At 36.1% G+C, this 27,273-nt stretch overlaps 1 protein-coding gene across 1 annotated transcript in view; it reads left to right on the forward strand.

The window, feature by feature from the left end:
• The window catches only part of LOC104074820 (armadillo repeat-containing protein 4-like), a 90,411-nt gene that overhangs the window by 42,967 nt on the left and 20,171 nt on the right, over positions 1-27,273 (forward strand). Inside the window, exons 15-17 of the mRNA XM_009575094.1 lie at positions 5,905-6,019; positions 19,306-19,494; positions 20,069-20,290. Coding sequence (XP_009573389.1) covers positions 5,905-6,019; positions 19,306-19,494; positions 20,069-20,290 — 526 coding nt within the window. The remainder of the gene's footprint in view (positions 1-5,904; positions 6,020-19,305; positions 19,495-20,068; positions 20,291-27,273) is intronic.

A 27,273-nucleotide genomic window follows, 5' to 3' on the forward strand; every position in this document is an offset into this window, starting at 1 on the left:
TTCTCTTACTATTCTCACTCCTTTCTCCCAGCTGCTGTTTTCCCAGCAGGTTTTTTTGCACTTCTTAAATATGTTATTCCAGAGGCGCTACCACCATTGCTGATGGGCTCAGCCTTGGCCAGCGGTGGGTCCATCTTGGAGCTGGCTGGCAATCGCGCTGTCGGACATGGGGGAAGCTTCTGGTGGCTTCTCACAGCAGCCACCCCTGCAGCCAAAAAAAAAACTTGCCACACAAACCCAATACATGTGCCAAGATTATCTTCTAGAAAGAAGCAAAACAAAGCCACTTGTAGCCCATAAGTATATACAGGTGATGAGAACTTCCTACTGCAGTTTGATACTTAACTGTTTCTGGTCTTTCTGGTTCATCTGGCTGGATCCCTATTCCATTCCTTATTTCATAATCACTTATTCCTCAGAATGGCTTGACAGGTTCTAGGAGATCAGTTGTTCTCTACTATTAGCTTTTCTCCTGGCAAATTTGGCTGGCAGGTCTTAAGGCTTGTTTTCTTAAGGCTTGTTTTCTTTGTCATCTGGTACAGACAAGCACTGTTTAAAGAGTTACTGTTTTAGTTTGGCACTACAGAAATTCTGAAAACTATAATGATCTTTCTGGATTCTGCTATCATTGACTTTCATACGTACTAGAAACCCAGAACAAAGCAGGAAAATTTAAAGGGAGTATCAAGCCCTCATAAGGATTGAGAATTTTCAGATATATTCTTATATTTCATTAGCTGCATCTGTGTTAGGGTGGATTAGAGACTAAATATTCAGTTGAGCAGTCTTCTATTTTGAATGTGGTTATATTTGCAGCAGTAGGTATGTGGAAACCTACAGTGGAGACCGGGAGTGGAGCTTATGTAGTTTCTGTGAATGATTCAAGGATATGTAATGAAGAGGATGGGATTAATATAAGAAATAAAAAACTGAGAGTGTTCTATGAAACAGTGCAGTTAACTTCTGAGGGAAATACTGTACGTTTATCATATGTTCCACGGAGGAAGCCTGCACTGACAAAGAGAGAAGACTAGTAGATCTCATAGGTAAATCTACAGCTTCTATATGTCCTTTATGTATTTTCTCTCTGTCATGTTTCCTAGTTGACACTTTAACTTCTACAACTACTGAGTGTTACTTTTCTGCACCAAGCCTTTACTTTAAGGCAACTTCAAGCAATTAAGTGATTCTTATTGACTCTATTGAGCTATGTAAAATAAAGAACAGCAGCCAGCTTCTCTCAGCAAAAAATAAGTTGACTTGTCTTAAAAAAGCATAACTATGTGACCGAATGTGTCCTTATGTCCACTATTATGTGGACAGTGTGAAGCTGTTCTCCCTACTCAGTCTGCTGCACAGCCACTGACACAGATGCCGCTGCACATCTTTTATGTACACGTGTCTTTTTGAGGAACTTTTTACAAGTTATTCTTTTTCTCTTACTAAAAACAGAGGACTAGTGCATATTCTTTAACTGCTACTAGACTTTCATTTGCCCTTTTCATTTGAAAACCTATAGACTTCATCTCTAGCATTCAAAACTGAGGGTTTAAAATCTTATAAACTAAAACGTACAATTATTTTAGCCAAACAGATGGAGTTTGAGTCATTGGTATATAATACTATTTATCAAAGCAGTCCACAGCAACTAGTGAAAGTTTTAAGAAATATGCTAAATTGTGGTTTCAGAAAAGACAAGATTACATTCTGCCAGAATTAAACCCTGTAATCTTACCAGCGAGCACAATACAGAGTCAGTATAACTTTGTTTATTTACATTTGTATTTGTGGTCTAAATTGGCAGGCAATTAAACTAGACTTCTCAAAAGTTCTGGCAAATAGCACTGTAACAGAAAAAGATGATAGATATGACAAACAGATGTCTAGGCTGTGCATATGCATGTGTGTTTAAGCAATATGTGTTGAAGTTTCTACTGGAAATGTTCAATATTAAGTTTGAATTTGAAAGAGAAGTACTATTTCAGATTAACAGCTTTGCTAGTTTCAGATATATAAAAATAATAAAGTAAATGCCTAGAATTGTAACCCATGTCTTGCACAGACATCTCATGATGTTCGATGATGTCATGATACCAAGGTTCTTAAATGAAATAATGTGAAAAGCCTTTATTAAACAACTGTTGACTGTAAACAGCCAACAAAAGTAATTCAAAAAAATTTTCTTGTTAAATTATCTGCACTGGTCAAATAGCAAATAGCAATTCACTGTAACCTGAGATTTCCCGGAGGCTGTCCTAGACACTCCAGTAATCTCTGAATGGGTTTAATTGCATTAAAATTATTTGCCCATAAGACATATTCTATATACACCATATGTCAGCTGTTCTGTGTGGAAACCAGGAAGATGTTTTGCTCATACACCTTGCAGTTGCCTTTTTGTTGGAGTGATGTCAGCTGTGTACCCCTTCATCTCTGCTCTAATCATCTCTGGCCAGCACAGGAGTGCATGATAGGAGCACCTCTTCACTCCAGCTATTTCTAACTGCCGATACAACTACTTTTGGTTATTTTGAGGAGCAGAGTAATTTACACCTTGTTCTAAATTGTATCGGTGATCAAATAAGAACAGTCTACGAAAAAGCACAGACCTTTGAATCAGAAGAGGTGGCCACTGGCCATCTTGGTCCAGGTCTATTGTGAGATGCCTCTGCTATGTTAAGGTCTATAGAATCTGGGCTCTTGCTTCTGAACTCTGCATATTTATGTATTGTTATGTACTTATAGTGAAGAACCAGACAGCAACTACCTATAATAAAGTTTACATTTCTACTTTGGGTGACTTTCATGCCTGTTGAGATTCTGACTGTTAATAGTGTTCTATACATTAGATACATTACATACATGTAGTTCAGCTACTCTATAAAGTAGTTAAATATTTGAACTTTAAAATATTAAATATTAAGGTTTTTTATATCAACTAAATATCGTATTATTTCAGCTTTTATGAGATACCCTTCAACTTTCAAAGAAAATATTCTGCATCTTTATTAAAAGAACTGTCCTTTAGCAGTCCCGTGAGTGGTTGTTTAATACAGGTTTAACCGTAGTTTAATTTTATCATCATAATGTCAACAAATTATTATAAAATATATCATTTAAGTGACTGTAACCACAGAGTGACTAATGTACTAGCTATGGATGAATACAGAATTGAATGCCAACCAAAGTAAAACTTAAGGTATGTTTGCTTGTATTTATAGCGGTAAGTAGCTTTATTACAGCGTCCTGCTAATAATGTTGTAATAAATTGGGGGAAGAAAATTAAATACAAAAGCTATATACAAAAGCAAATCAGAATATTGTTTAGTGTAATGCCATCAGAGCTGGAATTTTCAAGATTACAGGTCTATTTTCCCATCTCTTTCTTTGTTTAATTGTAAAGAAACCTAAATGTATATTTTTGTCCACTTTAAAAAGGAATTTTCACATAGAGAGGAAACTAATGTCTGAGCACTTTATTAGAGAGGAAACATTTCACAAGGCCATTTATTTTAGTGTTCCCTTTGCTTTTATAGCAGATACGCTCATTTAACACCCAGTTTCTTCATCTGCTACATTGTGCAGTGAAACCACAGAAAGATAAAAATTTGAACTGAGAAAGGATTAGTCACTTGTTTAGCAATGCTTTCTTTAATTGGCAAATATATGTTCTCAGCAACATGAAAATAAAAGGGTTTGTGCTTGTATGGTGATTACACAACAATAATTCTTCCAGTATGAGAATTTAAGAGCATCGTTCTTGTATGTAGAGTTCTTTTCATCTGAGTTAATCTAGTGTAACTGAGAGAAAGCAGTAATCAGTGATGAACAATGTACTTCGGAGAGTTGCTTGGTTTGTCCGTACTGTTTTTTAGTTTATTTTATACACGTTGAATGGACAGAGGGCTACACTTTCAGATATTGTGAACTGTTCCGTTGGGTGTAAGACAACTGGTCTTTCTGGTCTTCCAGCAAAAAGCAAAACTCTTCTTTAGAAAATGAACCATAGAGTGACGCTAGTTTACCTTGAAAAGCTGAAGAGAAGACAAGAAAACTGAAAAGAAAATGAAAGTAAACTTTAAACTGAAAAGGAAGCTTTCAAAAAAATAGAAAGGAAAGACAAATCAGCCTAGAGGTTGTTTTTTGAAGTGTGGTGGAAAAAGCTGAACTCAGTGTTTGGCTTCTATCTCTTGATTTTTATATACTGGTTGGAGCTGGGTCATTTATATTTAGCCCCTCTTGGGAGGAAGTACCTCATGTTGGTAAATGGTCAGTACTCTGCTTGACTAGAAGAAAGATTCATGGGTTCTTTTTTAATTAATTCCAATATAGGAAAAAATTCCTTGTGCTTTCTGAAATGACACGAAAGTAATGTTAAAATTGCTTAAAAGTGTTGGGAGTTTGGAGGGATTTAAAAGCTTGTTTTGAAGCTTTTACTTAAGTCATCCTTACTATGTTGAACATATATATGTAATCGTGTAGTTTGTGATCATGCTGTTTTATTCTGATGTGTTAAGATTTCTGAATTTGTCCTTTGAATGGTGATTTTCTTGCAATTGATTTGGAGCTGAGATTGTAAAATAAGCAGTATTAAAATTAGCAGTTCTTAAATAACTTACAGTGTCTCAACCATAGCTTTGTGCAAAAAAGTATTATTTTGAAAAACGTAGTTGTTTAACCAGTTTGCATAAAAGCATTATGAATAAAAACCTTGGATATTTTAGACAGAGTTCATGTCCTTAATTATTTTTTCTGCTTCAAATAATGGTAGGATTACATACAAAGCTGATTTTACAATTAGTTTAAAAATTTCCTGGGAAACCTATGTATTGTAAACACAAATGAGATGTTTTATGTGATGTTTTTAAGCACAACCTGTATTTAAATTTCTCTTGTATTTACAATTAAAGATGTAGACTAATTTTATACAATTGAATTTTTACTTCTGAGATTAGAAAATGAACGTATATTTATTTTTCTTTATCTTCAGCTCATCTGCTTTGGGTTTAACATATCTTTTTTGAAAAAAGGTGTGTTTGTAAAGGCTATTAAGTTTTGTTTGACCTTCCTTTCCGTTTAAGGTATTCACTGAACCCTCATGTGAAGTTATGATCCCCAAGCCTGATGGATATATAAACATAACACAGATGGTGTAGAGATGATTCTGATGATAATTCATTTTTCAGCTAGTCACGAAGATACTTGATTGCAGTGTGTTTAAGTAATTATAACATAGTGTTCAGTGTTAGCCTTGTTGGTAAGGAACACATGGGAAACAAGTTACACATTATTCGTGCCCAACAAAGGATGCACTGTGGTGTGACCATTTTAATTTCTAATGCTAGATTAGAAACATAGTATTTTAAAATATGTCATAGAGTAAGGTAAATACATTAAGCATAGACTGAATAAAAAGTTAAGTACAGACTTTTGGGCATAAATATTTGTTTTGGAAAGTATTTGTTACTATATGAAAGAAGCCAGTATGCTTGAATTCAGATTTCACTTTGCATGCAGATCATTAAAAAGTCACATGCTTGTTTTCACGTTTATATGAGTTCTGGTTATAATGTAGTTTACTTTACTTTATCTTCTATAAGCATTTTGAATGACAGTGCTGAGAAAAAAGTAAACAGCATTAATGAGATTTAGTTAGAAAACATATTCTGTCTTTACATCATTTGTTCACACCCATCTGCTATCGTAAGCAATGTTTACTGACTATGTTGATGGCGATTAGCTGACAATAAAACACAAGCACTTACATAAAGCAAAACAGTATGTTAAAGAAAATTATACCAATATTTATTAAAGCAGTGCTCCAAACAAACTGATATAATTTAAAATTTAACATTGTCTACTCCATAATTAATTATCTCTTTTTTTGGTCTGTTTCTGTAATAGGATAATTGACCGTCTAGATGGAGTTCGTTTGTTATGGTCATTGTTGAAAAATCCTAATCCAGATGTTCAAGCAAGTGCAGCTTGGGCTATTTGTCCGTGCATTGAAAATGCTAAGGTAAGAAAGTATTTAAAGAAATAGTGTTGTTATATATATACCCACATACAATTTTTATATTTGGATGATTTCCAGCAATACTCTGCCATTTGCTACTTACACTCCATTTCATTCTGTTAACTGCTTAAAAAAACTGATGTATTCACTTTTCAAAAGTGAATCGTCCTCTATCTAGCACTCGTTATAGCATTCTGTTTTGCCTTTACAGTGCTTACTGTATTTGGAAAATATATTTTAATAACTTATCAGGACCTAAACCTACTGTTCTTGAATAAAGCATGCTGAAAATCTGACAATGCCAAAAACGGAAAGCTTCTACTCACAGGCTATGAATAGCACAGGTAGTTGTAGTTGTTCTCCACTATGAGGTACTTCAGCTATGTTCTCAAGAGACCATCATTTGGTTTCAGAGCATATTTCAGACTCGGTGCCAATGTAATCCTTAGATTTTCTGCTCAGACTGCCAACAAAAAGTGCCAGTTGTGAATAGTGGTTGCTGTGCAGGTCAGTTGTGCACAGAAGACTGAGCTATTCATTTATTTCATGTCAGTTTCCAAATAGAGATAAAATGGTGAGTATAAGCTGTAAGTCACCTTCAGTGAATTCTTACCACTGACCTGTGGTAAAATAAATGGGGAAGGTTTTGTTTCCCATTAGAAGTTTCCTGGAATACTAAGTAGACTTTTATCCTTAATCCTTGTACAGTAATATCTTCCGTTTCCATTTACCTCCATATTTAATGCAGCTTTTGCATCTTCTCTCTACTGTACCACAAGTATATGTCCTTCTACATATCATTTGAGATCCTCACTATGTAAAGAATGGAAATTCCTTCAAAGTGCTAGATATCCTTAGCATTCTTTGCAGGCAGTGTTTCCTGTTTGAAACTGAACACTGTAAGGTTGCTATTAATTTATACAGATGGATGGATGTAGATACAGATATATGGATGAAAGTATTGTGACAACATTTGGTCTTGATTTTTATAACTTAAGCATTTTCTATTTCTTCACAATGCTTTCTAAATGGCAGCTTGCTTGCCATTTTTCAAGCAGGCTGGTTATTCAGAATTATCTTTCCTTCTTTTTTTTAAACATATACACTCTAGCATAATAAAGTTATTTGTTACCTACATGTCTGTCAAGATATGACTATACCTGCCTGTCTTGAACAATATTGCTATAACTGAATATTAAAATATTACTTTATCTCAGAACTGAGGTAATACTTATTACGTGTAATACTCTGCAACCTGTAGTGCCAGAGTAGAACTCCATATTGCTAGAACTTCCACTAAAAGCACTTTTTCAGAAACTAAGGGGATAGAGGACAGCTACTGAAATTATAGACTACACGGATTTTTTTCTTGTTTTTTTCCCCTGGGTATTTGATGAGTGTAAGCTATGTACATCCTTAGTGTAGCCATCCTCCTTTCATGTCTCTTGGCTGCCTGCCCAAATGCTAATCTGTGACCCCACAAAGAGTTCTTTGTGTGAGACCGAGGCAGAGTGGCACACTGAAACAAGCCTACTAATAATACCCTTTCCTCTGACACTGAATGGAAAGAAATATGTATAAAGCAGCGATTATAGCCACGCTGTGGAAGTGCAGTAACTATTTCTATCTAAACAAAATTTTGATTTTTTAATTCAAAGTTAATAATATTCAACAATTTACACGATCTTCCAAAAAGCAGTTTGGTTTATGCAGTGCTTGATTCAAAAGCAGTAATAAGTATATGACTTTAAAAAGATTATGTGCATTCTGGCTTTTCCAAGCCTGTGCTTGGGACTGCAAACCATGTTTCAAATAGCTGTGAGCTTGGCATCTGGATTTGTTTTCTTTTTGTGTTCTTTTGTGGAAGCTGTAGTGGTTCTCTTTTGTAGTGTGGAGGTTCATAGATTAAATAGAACTTGTTAATAGTATCAGAAACAAATTTTTATAACAATGAAGTGCAGCATACATTTTTCTGCATAGACATTTCCTCTAAATACAACTTAAAGGTTATTTCATATGGTATAAAAACTTAGAAGCTCATCTATTACGCTGATAGGGCTGTTATTGTTATAGTATGTGAATACATGATTATCTCTCATGCACTTACTCTCACCATAATCTGTTTAAGATTGGAAAGTCTACCATTTCTGTTTTACCATTAGGGGGAGGAGAGTCACAAAAGGCCAAGATTTGAATTCTCAAAATGTTTAGGTGCTAGCCAGTTTTAAGCTTTTGGGTCTAACTAGTTTGCCTGCTGTTAGACAGGAAGTTAATTGCAAAGGGAGCAGAATCCAAGCTCCCGTAACCCTAGATTACATATGTCGACAGTTGCATTATGGTAGCTGGTTCAGAGTACTTCCCATAGAATAGAATTGTATCAGTATGATACAGCTAAGTGATATTGTTTGTTACAGCAATATGATATAGGTCAGTTATATTTGGTCCATGACAGATCTAAGACTTTTTAAATAGAAGATATAAATTGTACACTGTAGTACAGAAACTGTTACAGCTCTGACAGTCATAATATTGGTTTGGTATCAGTCATCACTTCTGTATGCCAGCATTAGTTCTAAATGTTTTTAACCTTAAGAATTTCTTATAGAGCGAAGATTTTACAGGTAGGCTGGCAGTGATACGATTCGGGTGGTAGAACTCTCCTGAGAAAATTTGCACAGCACCTGTGAGTGCTACTTGTGAGTCTTAGACAAATATCTAATGATTTTGGATAAATTAGTTCATACATTTATTTAAAATATAAGACTTAAAGAGACAACAATGTAATTTATTCAAAGGAATTATATTAGTAGAAGCAGATTCTTATTAATCAGTTCCTTACTTCCAAAAGGAAAAGTTACTACTGCAGGCACACTGGTAATGACAAAGTGTAAGTGCACTGTCCAAGAAACACAAATGATTATGAAAAATGGCTAAGAAAAGTCTACTCAACTCTGTTGATGTTGGAACAGCAATATTTGGTTATGATGCTTCTTTGAAAAACAGTATTTATAGTGTTCTCCCAATGTACATCAGCCCAAACAGAAAAATTTAGAGAAACTCTACAAAGATATTATTTGGTCTATTATAAAATTCATCCAAAAGCATTGTGCCAATGAGAGGAAGACTGCCAGCTTGGGTTTGTATGAAAATACCTATTTCCTCACAGAGTAACCTTTAAATAGTATATCTTGAAATTAAAAAAAAAAAAAGTTATAGAGGTTATTTTCCATCCCCATATTTAGTAGAGTTTTGGGTGCAAACATTAGAATAGGAATGGTAATGTCAGGCCTCATCCTTTCCTCTGTCCTTTGTGCTTGTGTTTCAGCTTTTAACTTTCAAAGTTTCAGTTTTAGCCTTTGTTGTAGCTACAACTGTAAAGGCTTTCTTAAAGAACTTCAGGAAGCCAGCTACGTACAAAATCTGTCAAAATAATTTATGTAAATAGTCTGAGACTGAGGATTTGAGGGAAGAGAGAGGGAAAGTTATTCTATTTTCTTAAAATGTACTTGTAAAATGACATCTCACACTTTTCTGGTAAAGCATGATTTCTTCCCCCTCCCCCCCCAAGTTATTGCATCCCTTTCAGCTCCACAGTGGAATTTCATGGGTGTGATGAAGGATGATCAGCCATCTAAAATTGTCTGTGTATTTCCTACATATGGGGAAAGAGCGTGTCCATGCTAACACACACACACAAAAAAATTAAACCAGGTTTAAAAGGGAAGGGTCATGAGATGGGTATGTGTGAAGGTCAAGTAGCCTTCGCTCTTGCAAAAGTGTTATATACTGAGGAAGTGACTTCTACTGGAGCCAGCAGTCTGGAATTAACCTGTGGGTGGAAAATATGCTGATGATGACCCATGCTATTTAGGATTCTTATATAGATTTTGCTTGTTATGGAAATTTTAACATAACCATATGTATAAAACCACAAAGAACGTTTCTTTACTAAAAGTAACAAAGAAAGGTAGTTGAACTTGGAAATTCTTCTGATATTTAACAAATAAAATTATTTGCTGTTTTAAATGAATTAAGATGCTTTGTTTACACATTTTACTAATTTAAAATTGTAGTATATAAAGATCAGTCATGTCCCATAGTGCACACTGTTGTTCATTTGTTTTATATTTTAAAAATTTTACTTAAGTAGTACCAATACATTTTTGTTTACTTACCATTCTTTGGTTAAGCTTATAATGTCAAAATTCCCTGCTTGAGTATGTACAGCATTTTCCAGTGTCTTTGTTTGCCTTGCTATGCTTCTTGCAATTCTATACAGAAACCTTGGCAGTTCAAACTTAGTGCTCTTATGGCTCTCTTTCCATTTTCGTATTTGTTTTCTCTAGACATTATCATTTTTAACATAAATCATACCTACTTCTCTATATGTGATCTCATTTTTATGCAGTTTTTAATCCCTGATATCTGGATGTAGACTTCCCAAATTTTAAGCGTTTGTTATGAACTAAACTTCAAAAGAGTACTATAAGAGAGACAAAAAGGAATTTTTGGCTTGCCCCTCAGGCCTTCCAGAGCACCAGGGTCCTTGGAGACCTGACTTGGTGAATCCATAGCTGGCTGCCATGCTTGCCGGGGTGCATGCAGAACCAGCCTATCCAATGATTCTTGACACAGGCTGCCTAAAAGTTTAGTGAACCAACTATCATGAGGAGTTTGGGCCTCATATAGATATGTTAACCTAGAGATCCTGAATGGACTGCCATAAATTGCCCTGAGGTCTACAAATATAGGAGTCCAGTTCCTGTAAAACACATAACCTGAAAGCTGGGAAGCAAAGGGAAACTGAGCATAACCCATATCTACCTCATTGGGGAGCCTCAGGTCCTGAGTTCCATGCAAAGCAGCTGCCTGAGAGCTTGGAGACCATAAGAAGCCAAGAAGCTTAGGAGCTCCTGGAGACCCGGCTTTCCAGCTGTTTGGCAGCCCATCAGGCAAGAAGTCAGGGATTCTGTGAAAACCAGAAGCCAAGCAGCCTGGCAGCCTACTCACCAGCCATCTGGCTGACAAGAGAAAAGATGAAGAGGCACGTTGGTAATTTAACCTGCCTTTCTGCCTGGTTTCTGTCAAAACTTTTCAAGAAGTCGTTGTGTTCTTATGGAAGGTTTGGTTCCATTCCATTAGCATTTTCTGGTGGAATACTGTTCCACTGGAAAATATTTGACCAGCTTTCCTTGTAACTTAGTTTATAATAGCTACACATGCTAGTCAACAGCTTGTCATGTAGCTTCTGTACTTTTAAATTAGACTTGCTAATTGGATTTTAAAAATCTATAAAAAGTTTAAACCCCATCCTCCTCACATTTTTTCTTTTTCATCTCTGCTTTGTTTTTCCTTCTTGTCCATCTCATTTTTTTCCTATCTGTACCCTCTCACTTGCCACATGGGACTTCCATAGATTTTAAGGCAAGAAAAGAGCACAGAGATCATTGTGTCTGATTTGCTGCATAATATAAACCAGAAAATTTCAAGCAAACATTTTATCTAGCACAGAAGCTTTTGATTGAACTATAACATATTTTATACTTCATGCTTGTTGTTCAGATTCTCAGTGGTCTGTAATGGTAAGTGGTACAATACGATATGATTGCCTTCTCATATACCACTCTAATTTATGGAACCATGCCAGAGTTGCAAAGACACAAACAGTAATTGTTATAACAATTTATTAGTTTGTGTTGTCTCTGCATTGATTGTTTACTTAGACTGTCCTCAGAACATTCCAATATTGCTGTCTTGCATCTCTACAATATTAAACTACGTATTAGTGATGACTATCTCATAAACGTATTAATAATTATAAGAAGTTTGCTTAGACACTTATTTGGATTCAATTCAATCCAAAACCAATGGAAACAATGTTTAGTTTTCCCAGTTATTCAATGTTGTCTGTTTCTCATACTTCCATTATTAAAATTTTTTTCAAAATAATTGAAAGCAAATTGTGACGTTTTCTCTACTGTGGCCTCAAAGGACTTTGATATTAGTAGTTTCACTGCTTCTGTAAAAAAAATTAGGATTTTGGCATTTATCCAGGACTGAACTTCAGTGAGAGTTGTGAGGAGGGGGAGGAAGAGTAGGTGTAGTCCTCCAGACTGAAAAGTAAGGAAAACAATAGACAAAAGGACTAGTAGAAGTTGCATGAGTGACTATGCAGACTTTTTTCCCCCCACCATCTTTTAGAGGACATGCATTGCATGCTTTCTTGGGCTGTACACTTGGCTAATGGACTTTGCTTTTGTTTCTTGAAACTATCAATAGCAATATACTTGCCAAGTATTTAATTGTGCGATGATCAAATCCCTGAAGAGCCAGGAGTAAGGAATTCTGCTCTTCAAGGCTACAGAGTAGCTACTCTGCTTTGCTGCTCTGATTTTAGCTGCTTCAGTGAGGTGAAGAGGACAGGAAAATCCATGTTGATTGTCTGCTGTTGTTTTCCCAACACATTACATTTTCACAACACAGAAGACGACTTGTGAGAGGTAGTGAAGTAGTCTCATCTTACAAGGTGTTTCTTCATCAGTTCTGCTATAGTGGAAGCCTCCACAATGGTATAGACAGGAATACAATTAGCCTTTAATTAGAAAGTAATTTGATTAATAATACCATTGAGTTGTTTAATAAGAAAAATGAATAGAACCTTCATTATATAAATTGTGCATTTCCCTTTTTCACTGAACATCAATAATATAGAAATTTATCTGTTGTATTTCTTTATTTTGAATTTTAAATTGGGTTGTGCATTAGAATGATAAGTTATTCAGTTGGCAATAGGGGATGGAAATGGACAGCTTCTTTCATGAAAGAAAAGGTAGTTTAAAGATGACTTTCGCTAACTAAAGTTTATTTGCACAGCCATACCATCACTTTTTTGGGCAAAAGCAATTCAATTTGACAAATTAGTTTTGACACCTTAAGCTTTTTAAGATGTTCTAAGAGTGAAATACTACTTGTTTTTAGTGGAGAAACTTTTATCTTTCAAGTGGAATGTTTTTAAAGATAAACACAATGTGTTTTTGTAATACGGTGTTTAGCTTTAAATCTTTCAAGTAAAGAAACCAGTGTTCACTTTGGAAGAAATAAGAAAGGAATTCAGTTACAAAAGAATTCAGTAGTTCTTTTACAAGAACTGTATGTCTCAACTTAAAGCTGATGAACTTTATTTACTTAATGAAAATAACTACAAAAAACCATATAATATGATGACAAAGAACTCAAAAATCCCAAATGTTCTCCTTGTATAAATACTGCAAAGATCAAGTGATTTTTCCAAATCTGTCTTTCTGCAAATATCGTAATGCTTTCTGCTCCTAATTAAAAAAAATACGTGTAAAGCCAGTCTATCTCACATTGGCAGAAGCCAATGTAGAAATAAGTGAAAAGAGAAAGTTAACTAAATTTTGTTAATAGTCATGCAATTCAGCAAGATGAAAATATGTGATTAAAGAGTAGCAGGATGAGGCTTTTATAAGCACAGCAGGTAACTTTGCTCAGCATCTATGCCAGATATAGGGGTTTTTTTACTGCTTGATATTGCAAACTCATCCCTTTTAATCTAGTTTTGAAAGAATATTTATCATACTTTCTGAGGATAAAAACTTCGCTGCCCACTAGTTAGAAGACGTGGTCATATAAAGTCATGAAAAACCCTGTTATCTCTTCCCGTCTTCTTCAACCACTTAAAATGTAGTTTAACAATCTGTATTTCTTCATATCTGTCACCTCAGGTTAAATATTACATTAAAAATTATAATAATGATGAAGATTTAAAATTAAGATATTTCCTGTTAATACAGTAAAACGTTCTTGCTCCCCTCCCCCCCCAATTTTTTTTAACATTTTTATTGCTTCTTTAAATGTCATTGTGTTTGGCCTTTTACTCTGCTCAGCTCAGCTCAGGAAATATTATTGTTAAAACAGAAGCATTCAACCTATCATTAACACATACACTCAGATGTATACAATAAAATTATCTATTTTATTGCTTATCAGTGGGAGTGAATTTATCAGTATTTTTGTCTATAAAGGCTGTTTCTTAGGCTTTATTCTTAAAATACCATTTTTTTTCCCTGCCTAACTCGAACTGAGTAGCCTTATTAGAGCAACTAAGAAGTAAGGTTTTGTCACAATAGGTAATGGGGGGAGTAAATTACCTCAATTCACTTAAATGCATTATTCTTTTCTTTCAAGCTATTTTTTTCTATAGCTGTATCCTAAGATGTTCTCTAAGCTTTTCAAAATACTTGAAGTTTGTTGAATAACTTCATATGTAACATTAAAGAAAGTAAATGTAGTTTAATGGCTATATTGATATATCAGTGTTTGCAGTATGTAAATACTGAAGTATAAATGTAGTCTTGGGCTGGAAATGGAACACTTTCCACTTCAAGTTCAATATCAAAATCATGTTATTACCCAATAGTAAAGTACCCAGACTTTGAAACAATGACATTTAAGTTTCTACAGTGACTTTTAAGGACTACGGGTAAATGTGAAAGCTTATCACACACTAATAGCTGGAAATGACAAACCCTTTGGGTTAAGTCTCACAAAAAAAGTTGTGTCGATTAATTTAGAAGGTGGAATTTAAAGATTGCATTTTTTTTCTATGTGAAACAAAAAGTGCAAAAAGGATTTCCAAAGACATGTTATATATGATTTTTCTTTTCTTCTGTTACAAAAATGAGTAGGTGAAAATGCCCGAGAGTATTTGGAAACTAAAATCACAAAAATTATTTTAGTCTTTCTAGCATGAACAGCTATCTCATCATTAATACAAGCATACTCAAAGAACATAGATTCAAAGGAATTAAATCCAGACCTCCACAATCACAGACACAACTTCATATAATTTCTTCTTTAAATATCTGTAAAGTATGGCAATTGTATATAATAAATACACATCTTTCAGTTAAAAAAAAAAAAAGTAGAAATTTACTGTACAAAGCAAGTATGTGGGTTTGCTAAATGATACCAAAAAGATTGCATTTGTTGTTTAAATTTCTTTGGAAAAAAAAAAGATCTTGTAAGTAACATAATATATTTTAAAGCTCTCATTTCCGCCCTTCTTTCTGCTCATTGTTCTTCAAATTTCTTGCTTCTTTACTTTTTTCTTTGTCTTGCACAGACCACCAGACTACACCCACAATCACATTTGGGAAACTTTCCTGACATGTGGTTTCTGCAGTTTCCCTCTGCTTTTCATCACTGGTAGAAGGTTCTGTCCTTGTGTTTAGCTGGTTTCACAGACGATTATTGAAACTCTTTTCTTTTACTTACTCCTGGATTGTTTATATATTATTCCATCAGTTTAATTGGACTGTACTCCTTTACAAAATGTAGAAAGTATAAGCTTGTCAGAAGATAAATTTAACGAGTAGGGTTATAATCACCTGCAAAGACAGTATGTACAGGTAGGAAAATATAAAATGTACATATTAGTTCATTAAGATGAGATACAGATTATCTTATCTCTTAATGAAACATCTTTCAAGAGCATGAAGAATAATACACAGACATCTGAACCATGCAGAAAAGCAGAATCATTTTCATGTATAGCAGGGCCCCTTTCAAATCTTAGACACTTTACTGTAGAGTTTACCTGTTGAACAGAAGCCTTTCTCATTTGTTGAGCCAATATTTAGATAAAAGGTAATGCACACTTCTGTAGTAAGTTTCAAGGGATTGAAGTAAATGTAAAATATCTCACTTTCTTTCCTTCTCCTGTGTCTGCTCATTTAGCTGTCTAGCTCTAATAGGTATAGGTAAGAAACTTCTGTGTAGAAATCTTTCTCTGTAACCCATTATCTACTGCCTTTGGTCAAATTTTAAAATTTCAAGACAGACATGAAAACTGGTATCGAGAAACACTTTTTATTCAGGTGATTGTAATTACATTTACATTGTGGTATGTATACACTAGCAATGATAAACTTTTATGCTAGCGTATCCATGGGAAACATGCTGTAACCCACCTCCCTTTACATGAGCTCACATGGTAATAGCATGTGAGTAAGAGCACTGCTCTTCCTTCTCTGTTTCTCTCAGCTGCTTTTCTCAGTCACAAACCTTTATTGTCCTTCTTCTGCATAAACATTTAGATCCTCTTTTAATTTCTGTAAGAACCTCTGTTATTTGTTCATTCTGGTTTTTTAGGACTTCAGCACGAAGTTTGCTCTTGGATATTACCCTTTTTCCACATGCTGTGGCTTCTGGTTTGACCCTCACACTATATGGCTTTAACCTCTCCCTTCCAGTCTCAAGAATTGCACTGCCTGTGGTTGGAAATGTTTCATTCCTGATGGGCCTATCCACTGCTTTTGCTTTCTTTGAGAAGGAAACATCACAGCTAAGAGTTCTGTTTGGCATTTGGACCCAGAACTAAAAAAGATGAACTGCAGCATCTTCTGGAATTTTTATTTACCAAGTCCATGAGCAATTTGATGGATTTGCTCAGCAAAGCTAACACAATACAATTGGACCCTACTCTGTTCATAAATCAGCCCCCAAAAAGAAATAAATATAATCAAAACCATTCTTGGTTTCAGGGTCACTCCCTAGCCCTAGGAAAGTTCAAACTATCCATGTTTGCACTTTAATGAAGTTCTAAGACCTTTCAGTCCAAAAGGGTGTCAGGAGAGTGTCTGGTAGTTTTTATTCAAAATTCTCCTATTGACCTGTTGAAGGAAGCAAATGAAAGAAATTCCACTTGCAGGCCTTTCTTTCCATCTCTGCATGTTTACTATCACTAAGGTGCATAGGCTAAAATTTCTTCTACAAAGTTACTGCTGACCATTTGGCCAGTCACTTTCACTGTCTTTCCAATGTAGTAACAGTTTGACACCAGGCCATCCAATGCCAGCTGCAGATGTGCCACCACAATGTCACCAAGAATCTCCTCTGACCTATTTTCAGTTCCTATTTTCAGTACCCTTTGTGAAGGGTATGATTTGGGCACTAACGGCATACTTTTAGTAAATAGTTCCATAAAAATGAGATGACCATCAAAAAACACCTGAAGTTCTTGCCCACAGCGGTTTCTGACCTGTATCTATTTCATAATCAATAGTTCATTTGCTTTTCTTAAGTCTTATGTTTCTACAGGAATCCTTGTTGCCATAATTAAGTCATTCGCTAGTTTCTATATTCATTGGACAAAGAACTTTAAGAGAACTACTCATCTTTCCATATCCACATCTGAAAGGTTGAAAATCTAACAAAAATGTTGGGCTGGATTATAGATTGTATAAAGAAGTCCTGAAAAACACAAATATCTAAGCTTAGTATAGAGGTCCATTCAACTAAAGTAGCTGATGGGCCCATTCAAGTAGAAATGGTGATTTCTCCAGATTACATTGCAATACTTGATATCCTCAGCTTAGGCACTTGAAGTTGCATCCACCCCTTTGCTAATTATTATGTTTACAATGAAGTTTCTGAAAATGCTGCTATATTTTGCAGTGTTGTCTTTCGGACTTTCTATAACTAGGCGTCCTCAGAACCCCTTCTAGATGGTTGTTGGCAAAATGTTACTTTGAGTTACCCACAGATTGAATAAACATGTAAAAAATCATTCAAAGAAGTAGATGCTTTTCTATTCTGGCATTGTTTCTGTCCACAAGGAAACTGAAAAGAGATTGTCTAAAATAATGTAATCTTACATGGTGGAACATCTTACCAAAGAAAAGAGAGACATTTCGTTTCACGCATCTCAGTTTAACGAAGTCCAATGAATCTGGTGTACAGCATTGGTCAGTGACTATGTAACTTAATCAGTTATGAATTTGTGCTTAAACAAAACTTAGATTTATACCCTGTGTGCTTTTAAGGGTACATGAAGTACTGTATGCTGCATGTCACTTTATCAGATACTGTCAGTTCCTCTTTGCGACCAAATTAATTCCATACCCGTTAGTTCAGTCTCACAGTGCCAAAACTGCTGGTTTTCTCTCTTCTACACATTGACATGTAAACATGTGCTTGATAATTTGAGTTGACTAATAAACACAAGAGTGTGAGAACAGCCAATGCTGTGTCATACCAAAGGTTCACTTAGGGATGCCTAAGGAAAGGTAGAAGAACAGGGCAAACTTGTAGCTGTGGTTCCCCTCCCCAGAATGCTCTCCCACCGTCAAGAAATCTGTGGCTCAGGAGCTTTCTAAATCAGAGGGAATACTTTTATATTGAATAACCCTTAATGGATTTTCTTTTTCTGTGAATTTGTCTAGTTAATTTCTAACATGCAAACTTCTAACAGCCACTGCAATCCTGCTCCAAGGATTTAATCTTAACTATGCTTTGTTTGAAAATAACTTTATTTTATTCTGAACATGTCACCTGCTAATTTCATCTGATGCTCCCAGGTCTTGTCCTGGAAGAGAGATCCCTGTGTGCCCTTTCCATTCTACTCAAGATTCTGTACATCTCTATCTATACGCTCCTTGTTTTTCTCTTTTATAGCCTTGAGTGTCCTAGTTGGTTAGTCATTCCCTCTACGGAGCAGTTCCCTACATTTGATTATTCTTGTTGTCTTTCTCTAAATCTTTTCTAATTTTACTATAACTTTTTCAAGATGGAAAAGATGGAACAGATCTGCATACTGTATTCAAGATCAGGGCACTGTTTAGTTTTCTATTTCTTTTCTAAGAGCATACCTAGACATTTTTCCAGAGTTGTGTTTGTATCCATTAGTCACATTTTACATTGATTGTTCATACGCTGAGATGCACCATGGTTCTCCCACAGTTGCTGTCATGACTTGTGTATCATCCCCTCTTAAGTATTTCTGAATACTCATTTGCATTGATACAAGAAAATAATATTACCACCACTTTGTCTTAGCTGTCAGACTTAATGTAGGAAATAGAAGACACTATGAGAGCCTAAACAGGGGTGTCTATTACTGTTTTAGATGCCCTAAGGTATGTGAGGCACCCACCTGGCAAATATGATACAGCACGTAAGGGAGACTTGCACCTTTCTGGAGTGTCAGCTTGAGGCTGTAAAGAATACCCTGTGGTATCTTGAATGACACTAGATACCTTTATTTAGGCATTGAATTTCTGCCTAGATGGTGGTATGTAAAACAGTCTAACTCTCATATGTCAATCAAGAGAGCTCTGAGTTCTGAATTAGCCATATTTCTTGGTGAAGGCAACACAGCAATAGCTGCAGTGTTGAATAATTATGTCATGCCAATCTCTTTTTTTAACATTTGCATATAAGTACAGATTGAATATTTAAAAACAATGTTTCTTTTGATTCTCATTTAGGATGCTGGGGAAATGGTTCGATCCTTTGTTGGTGGCTTGGAACTGATAGTCAATTTGCTAAAATCAAAGAATAAAGAAGTTTTAGCAAGTGTATGTGCAGCCATTACAAATATAGCTAAAGATGAAGAAAATTTAGCTGTTATAACAGATCATGGAGTCGTCCCTCTGTTGTCCAAACTAGCAAACACAGTAAGTAACTTCTAAACATATTATACTAAGTATCTGAGTTTCTTATGTCACACTGCATTATACCCAACTAAAAGGTTAAGACAAGAGCAGTAGATTTTGCAGAAGCTACAAGGAAGAGCTGTAGAATCCTTCCTCTGTGAGGTCTGTATTGGACATGAAAACTCTCTGTGGCTGGTACTAAAATTGCTTTGGAAGATGAGCTTCATTTTAGTAGTCACTGTTGCTGAATATTGCTTTTGAGAGATGCAGCTGCCATATGAAAAAAGCACAAAGGGTCGAGAGAGCAATAAATCTGAACCATGCAGAGAATCTCAACAGTGGGGCTATATGTTACATTTTAATGCTAATCTTATCTGATTTCCAGTCAGTCTAAAAGCACCTTTGAAATAATATAAAAATTCACAGCACTTCCTACAAAGAGAATCATAAGGGACTACTAGCTCCATGCCTTACAGCTCTCTCCTGCAGTTAAATTGGGAAGCCTTAAAGATGTTTGAGAATACAATTGTGCTTTCCTATGAAATCTTTATTATATTATGTTGTCTTTAATTTATTATGTTTTTACCTTCTTCAGAACAATGACAAATTAAGACGTCACTTAGCAGAGGCCATTTCCCACTGTTGCATGTGGGGGAGCAATAGAGTTGCCTTTGGAGAGACCAAGGCTGTAGCTCCTTTAGTACGTTACTTGAAGTCAAATGATCCATCAGTTCATAGAGCTACAGCTCAGGCTTTATATCAACTTTCAGAGGATCCCAACAACTGTATCACCATGCATGAAAATGGAGTGGTGAAGGTGAGGTGGAAGGTTTTTCTTATTTGGAGTTCAGATTATTGAAGGGGTTTGGCATGGTCAAAAGAAGAGATCATTCATTTGAAATAGTTCTTGAATACTGCTGTATACCTCAAATTTTCTGAATTTTATCCTAAAAATGTTTGGTTAAGTAGCGAATTAGGGAACAGTATTTCAGTGCTAAAGATATTACAGCTAGGTGGTTGTTAGGAATGGAAATATTATGTGGACATTCACCTCTAGAGTACTTGACTTGACTCTGACCTAGGCTGGTAGTGATGTCACATCAGCATTTTGTCATTCTCAAGTGACTTTTGCAAAAAAAGTTGGGTTATCTTAATGGATAGTTGCCTAGTATGACAGAAAGTCACCTAGGAACTGAGTGTAACTGCATTTGGGGACAAATTAAGATAGAATAATACAAACGCTTAGTTCACCTGGAGCTGTTCAGTGAATTCTGCATTTACTTATAAAAATTCTTATTTTAGGAGTTAAGTATGAGCACATTCTGCAAAGACCTTACCCTAGAAAGAATTTTTCTCTCAAAAAGGTTTTCCTAGCGAAGTTTTATCTCACTAGTTGAAGCCAGTAGAGTTATTTCTTTGGCACAGGAGACATAAGGATTATGGCCTTAGAGATGGAGATTGTAGGAGCTCTCAATTTTCATAGATTTCCTGAAAAATTCACTGTTTGCAGACTTTTCATTTTACTTTGTGCTCAGGTAAATGTATTGAAAGTAAGAGTTGACTTACGATGTAGTGTTACTATTAATGTTGAATTTATGGCTGCATAATGATTGTGCTCTTCCCTGTGAGCTGGCACAGTCTAATGGTCCTGCATTATCATACATTTATCTGTAGTTGGCTATATCTGTAGTTGGGTTAAAAAGATCCACTGGTCAAAGATGTTTAAAGACTCAGTTTAAATGCCAGTACTTGAATCCACTCTGATCTAAGCTGCCCTTTCAGTGCTGGAAAGTAATATCTTCCCATCACAGTTGCATTATACTGGCTACGCAGCACAGAGGAATATATACTGTACTGCAGCTCAATTTGAAACTAGTGTCTGATGACTTTTAATGTTGCTTATCTTTCCATTCAACTGACACAACCCATTTTCTGCTCTCCTGTCATCTGTTGTTTTCATTCATTTTATTATTCAGGTTTTAGGTTTTATAAGTTATAGCACACTGAACGTACTGTATAAAGCTGTTATTCTGATGATATACTTCCATCTCGGTCTACGTTCATCTTTATTTTTCAGTTCTGGTTAAAATATTTAAACTAATTAAAAACATTTATTTGCACTTACAGATAAATAGGGATGTACAGAAAATATACAGGTGTTTAATTTTTTTATTATTCACAATATTCTGGAATGACTATAATATGTTAAGGGAGAGAAAAGAGAACTCATAAAAAGAAGAGCGAAACTACAAAATAAAGGAACTTGGGTTATGTTTGTTGCATCTAAACTTTTTGTCTAGGGTGCACTTCTCGTGAACAAGAAACTTGTATTTTTGTAATGCAGTGGACGAGTGTTTGAATGTTGGTTTGTATGTGGGTCCATCACAGAACCGAAGTGGAAGTGCCTCTCATCTCATAACTGATGGATGGCCTGAACATATGAGAGGATAGATGACCAATTCTCATCACGTGTGCCAGCACACACATGTATTTGTATCATATAAGCAGATGTGCATTAGTAATATGCCAGGAAGCAGCTGCATTTGGTCCATGTTGAGACTAACAGCCAGGGTGGCAGTTCTGCTGAAAACGACCTGGAGAGTAGGTTCAGCAAGCTGAACGTGAGCCAACAGGTGCCCTGGGAGTGGTGAAGGCTAACAGGATCCTGGGCTGCACTAGCGGGACCGTAGCCAGTAGGTCAGGGGTGGTGACTGAGCACTTATTAAATCACATCAGGACTACTATGTTCAGTTGGGGCTCCAAACTGCCCAGCGGAGGGCCACGAAGATGGTTGGGGACTGAAGCACATGACTTGAAAGGGAACTGAGCTTGTCTAGCTTTGAGAAAGAAGGCCTTTGGGCAGTAGTGCCTAATAGCAGCCTGCCAGCATCTAAGAGAAATTTATCAAGGCGACAAAGGCAGGCTCTACTGAAGTGCATGGTAGGAGGACAAGAGCCAATGGTCATTAATTGAATCTGATGGGTTGCATCTGGATATATGGAAAAAAATTCTACTGTGAGGGTAATGAAGCACTGGAACAGTTCCCCAGAGAGGCTGTGGAATCTCCATCCAAGGGAATTTAGACCTGACTTGACAAAGCCATCAGCAAGCTTGTCTGAATTCAGTGTTGACCCTGCTTTGACTAGGAGGTTGGACTAGATGACCTCCTGACATACCTTCCAACCCAAATGATTCTGTGATTCAGATCATCTGATTTCTATCAGATGGAAAATAATGAAGATAATAGGAAATACGGAAAATAATGATTGATCTTTGCAAACCACTTCTTCACTATCTTTTGATAATTAAGCAGTATTCTTCAGCTTCTCAATGGACTTTATTGAGCCATACTCATGGCATATACAATTAGGGAAAACAGCCATAGTTGTGATAATAAGCTTTCCCATTCAGCACCCAGAAGCAGTCACCCTGTCTAATGTGGCAGAAACCTTCTTCACTATACTTAGTCAGATGGGTATCTCAAAAGAAATACTGTCAGAGGAACAGATTTAATCACTCTGTTGTTTAGATGCTTAGGGAGATGTGTAAGATAAAGTGTCTGAATTCCACCCTGTATCATTCAGAAATGAAATATTCATTTCATGAACAGAAAATTCACTTGAATTTTAGGCCAGGGCTGCAAATGTATGTGGCTAAGAGATGCAGTGCCATCCCACATACCTTGAAGTATTTCAAAATTCCATGAGGTTTGACTAACCCTCCTCTGTAGTTCACAAGATCTCACCTTTTTGGGGGAGAGCAGTCTGACTGCAAACAAAGCTGGTTCTGTAATGAATCTTTAAAATGCAGCCAAACCTGATCAAGAATTAAGAGGTTAAAGAGCATTAAGATAAGAACACCTGTGAATGCACATTGCCATGAAGGACCTGGAATAATTCTTCATACCTGCTAAGTATCACCATATGCAAAAGTCTTGGTAAGACTTCTGGAAGTTATTCAGAATATCAGTGAAATCACCTCTAACCTTAAAAGACTGCACTGTTGATTCATGCCATAAGCTGTTCAGTTTGGTAGACTGGAATCTCTTCATAGCCAGGAGGTGACTGTGAACCAAATACATAGCCAGGAAAAGAAACATTATGATTCCTTACTGCTCATTTTTCTTACTGGCAGTAAAAAATGAAATACCCTTGGAAGACACAAATTTACTTGAAGGAGTAGTTCTTGCTAGTCCCCAAAAAAGAAAAAATAATGGAAGTTTGGTGGAGTGTGTTTTCAGATAAACTAAATCAAACTAGTCAGATGGTTGATGTCATCCATACCAAAGACTGTCAGCCAATGCACAGTCAAATGTACTGAATAAGTGTAAGACTTTAAGAAGAGATCTGTCCAGCTCTTCATGTAAACTGTCTTCTGTTCAGTGTCCTACTGAAGGCAGTGTGTATACCGTAGAATCTGAAGTCCTAGGGTCACCCAGCAAATGTGTAACAATGAGATGTAACAATTTACAACTGTAAATTGAGCCTTGAAAACAAGTTTGATACTTATAAAATTAGAAGATATTATTTTAAGAAATCCGTCCAGCTGAAGAGATTCTTTAAACACGTCCCATAATTAGTGCTAAGAGCTACAAATAAGTAGGTAAGCTACATGGAATTATCTTATTTAACACCTGCACGTATTTCTGTGTGTTTGTTTTCAATTACATTCAAGTGAACATTCATGGAAGTGCTTAATTACAAATGCTGCAGACATTTAATCTAGAGAATATGAAAGTAATTATATCTAAACAAACAAAAACATTCTTCACAAATAATATTTCTGTATTTTTATTATCCAGCTATTTTAAAATACCATTTTTTCTAACATAATAAGTATAAATGGAGCAGTTATTAAAGCTTTGTTCCTTTAAGTCTTTAAGAAATCCTTAACACAAGGCAAATTGATAAAATGGGTACGTCTAAACAGTAGGACACTGCAGCAGTTCCCAGCTCTTATGTCCAAGTGCATAGCCTGGCTACAGACTAATTGCACGTTAGGTCTAAACCTGGATGCATACATTCTGGTTCTGTGTAACAAAAAAATGCAGGTGCAGAACTGGAACCACAATATGTATGAATAATTGGGAATCAGGACTGCAGGGCATATTGCAAAATGCATTTGCCTTTCAAGTAGGATATAGCCAGAGAGAATCCAGTACCAGTGTATGTGTTGAAGTTAATGTGACTTGGAGATTCATGTTAATAAACTGTGAAAAACCTGTTCTCTCTAGGCCATAAAGTGACAAAAGTGCAGTGAGAGGTCATCAGAGCTAGCTCTCTCGAGCTATCTTGAGCTTTCTTACCTGCCTACCTTTGGTAGTATGGAGCTCAGTGTCAGATGATTTGCCTTATTCTAGTACTATGACTGCAGTATAGGCATATCCATTTTTTAAAAAGTGTGTAGTTTGGTTTTACCCCTATTTTTCAGGGAATGGAATTTTCCCACCCACAAGAGGACAATACCTATGGTCATCTGGAGTTTCAAACCCTAAATAAAGCCTGGTTAAATTAGCAATTATCCTGCTGTGATATTTCCAACCAGTTTCTAATGCTGATATGTTGTGTTATACCTAGAAAGACAAAGCAGCAAAGCAAAGTGAAGCAACAAATAGGCCTTTTTGGGGGATATATCAGACCAGTGAGACATAGTGGTTGCTATCCAGTGAGGATGCCCATATAATACGAGAAACATGATGGGCAGTCTAAGAAAATATGTTCTGTTGGACCTATGATAGTTTCTCCAGATGTGCTAGTCCAAGTGCTTTTGTTCTGTGTCGCAAGAGCTGAGCAGATCATGAAGCACCATGACAGCTCAGGGCACAGCTGGCCAATCCACCGACAATTATGAGCTTGACTTCTTTGCTGGCACTGTTGGAATTACCATCAAGAATCAATTACTGGAGTTTCAGAAAGGCTAAAGAGGCATTCGCAGATGGCAAGGAGAGTGGGTGGAGGAGATTTAGTTGCTCAAATGCGAGAGTCAGTGTAGTGCTGAATCTTGCCTGGTCTATTCAGTTGGTCTGCCCGGCACAGGTGAGACAGTAGTTGCAGCACTGTGTCTGTGCTATTGGGTATCTTTGTACCACGCTTCTCAGTGATGACAGAATGTCCAGGTGTTTTCATTCTTCTAGCCTCTCCAGTGAAGAGAGGAGAGGAGAGGCTAGAAGTACTTTGTATTTATGTAGGAGTTGTTATGTACAGATTTTTCCAGGACCAATCATATTTTTGCTTTTGGAAAATTTGTCTGGATTCCTTTGATATTTTTTCATCCTTTTACTAGATATCTGGTGTTTCAGTAATCATGCCCAGTTGGATTAATGTCACAGCTGCTGTAGTTCTGACTAGGTTGCAGTACATGCATAATCCCAGGTGTTCTTCAGCACATGTTCATGTGCTATGTTCACATGCACAGAAAGTCTGATGCTTCAGGGAAATATTTACTCTGCGTGAATGACACCATTGCTGAGTGCTTGAACAGTTGGTCAGAGACTTTCTCAAAGCATCAGACTTTCTGACCATTCACTACACAATGTGTATATACAGGTTTCTGTCCAGGAAACCAGGAATAAAAATATATAGGGAAAGTAATTTCAGCCAGATTCTCATATTTCACATTTTGCCACTGCTGCAAACAGTATTTGCTAATCACAAAACAAGAAGTATATGTACACAGTTGTGAGAGAAAACCAGCGTTCCAAGTTTTCACCTATTTGTAACTGCATCCAAAATAATACGTTCAATTTTCTCAAGCAAGGCTATGCGACAAAAACATTGGGAAATAGTGGTGTATGTCAGCTGCCATATGAAATTCTGAGTAGACAAACAGGGTGATTTTGGAGGAAGTTTAGAGAGGCAGTTTATGAACTTTTTCTTTTATGTTCTGTTCCACACTAAATATTCTTATGACTGGGAATGGAACAATGGTTATGACCTGTGACAGATGAATCAATGCTTTCTTTCTACCAAACACCAGAAAATATTTCCTCTTTATGAAGTAAGAATTCATGGCTGTGCTGGAAAAGAGATTTGTATTTTCAAAGACCCAGTAATGACATGTGGGACACTAGAAAGCAGGAGAAATTTTTAAACATCAGACTAAGGAACAGGCATCAACCTGAATTCAAGACTGGAGATAGTGGTCCACAAACCAAGGGAGAAGAGAAATCCAATGGGGGATTGGCAGTTTATAGCCAAGATAAGTAGGAGTACCAGGCAATGTTCTTCACAGTTGGAGTCTGTCACAATTAGAGGGAAGAGAAATAGGAAAAGTCACAGACAACTGGAATTATCCAGCCATCACCACATTCTTCAGGGAAACAGCAGAAAATCTCCCTTAAAATGTAGCTGTTGCGAAGGAACAAAGATGTCTTCCTATAGTTGACTGCTGCTGAAACCTTAGAACAATCAAGCTTGTTCATGAAAAGATCCCCAATTGTCCACTAAGGAGTACACATTTTTTTATAGGGATGCTCTTTTAAGATGAATTGTAGAAAGACTGTTCTGCAAGGCACAGGCAGATGAGGAAGTGCAACTACTTTAGTAGTTAAAAGATGAGTCTAAATATGTTTTAAAGGAAGAATTCAAGTCAGTTGAAGATCCTGAAAGAATATTTAAATCATTGGCCTAGAGACCATGTCACTATGTCAAATTAATACAATGCTTCTCTGTGTTACAGTCACACTTGGTTATGTTGGTAAGCTGTAGATTGGGATATGCTTCTGAAGTGAGTGAGTGAGGGTGGTGGTGTGTATAGGCACTTATGAAACTGCTCATAATACACCTTCTAAAAGACTTCAGA

This window comes from Fulmarus glacialis, unplaced genomic scaffold (assembly GCF_000690835.1).
Source record: "Fulmarus glacialis isolate BGI_N327 unplaced genomic scaffold, ASM69083v1 scaffold5263, whole genome shotgun sequence".
In the NCBI taxonomy this organism is placed as follows: domain Eukaryota; kingdom Metazoa; phylum Chordata; class Aves; order Procellariiformes; family Procellariidae; genus Fulmarus; species Fulmarus glacialis.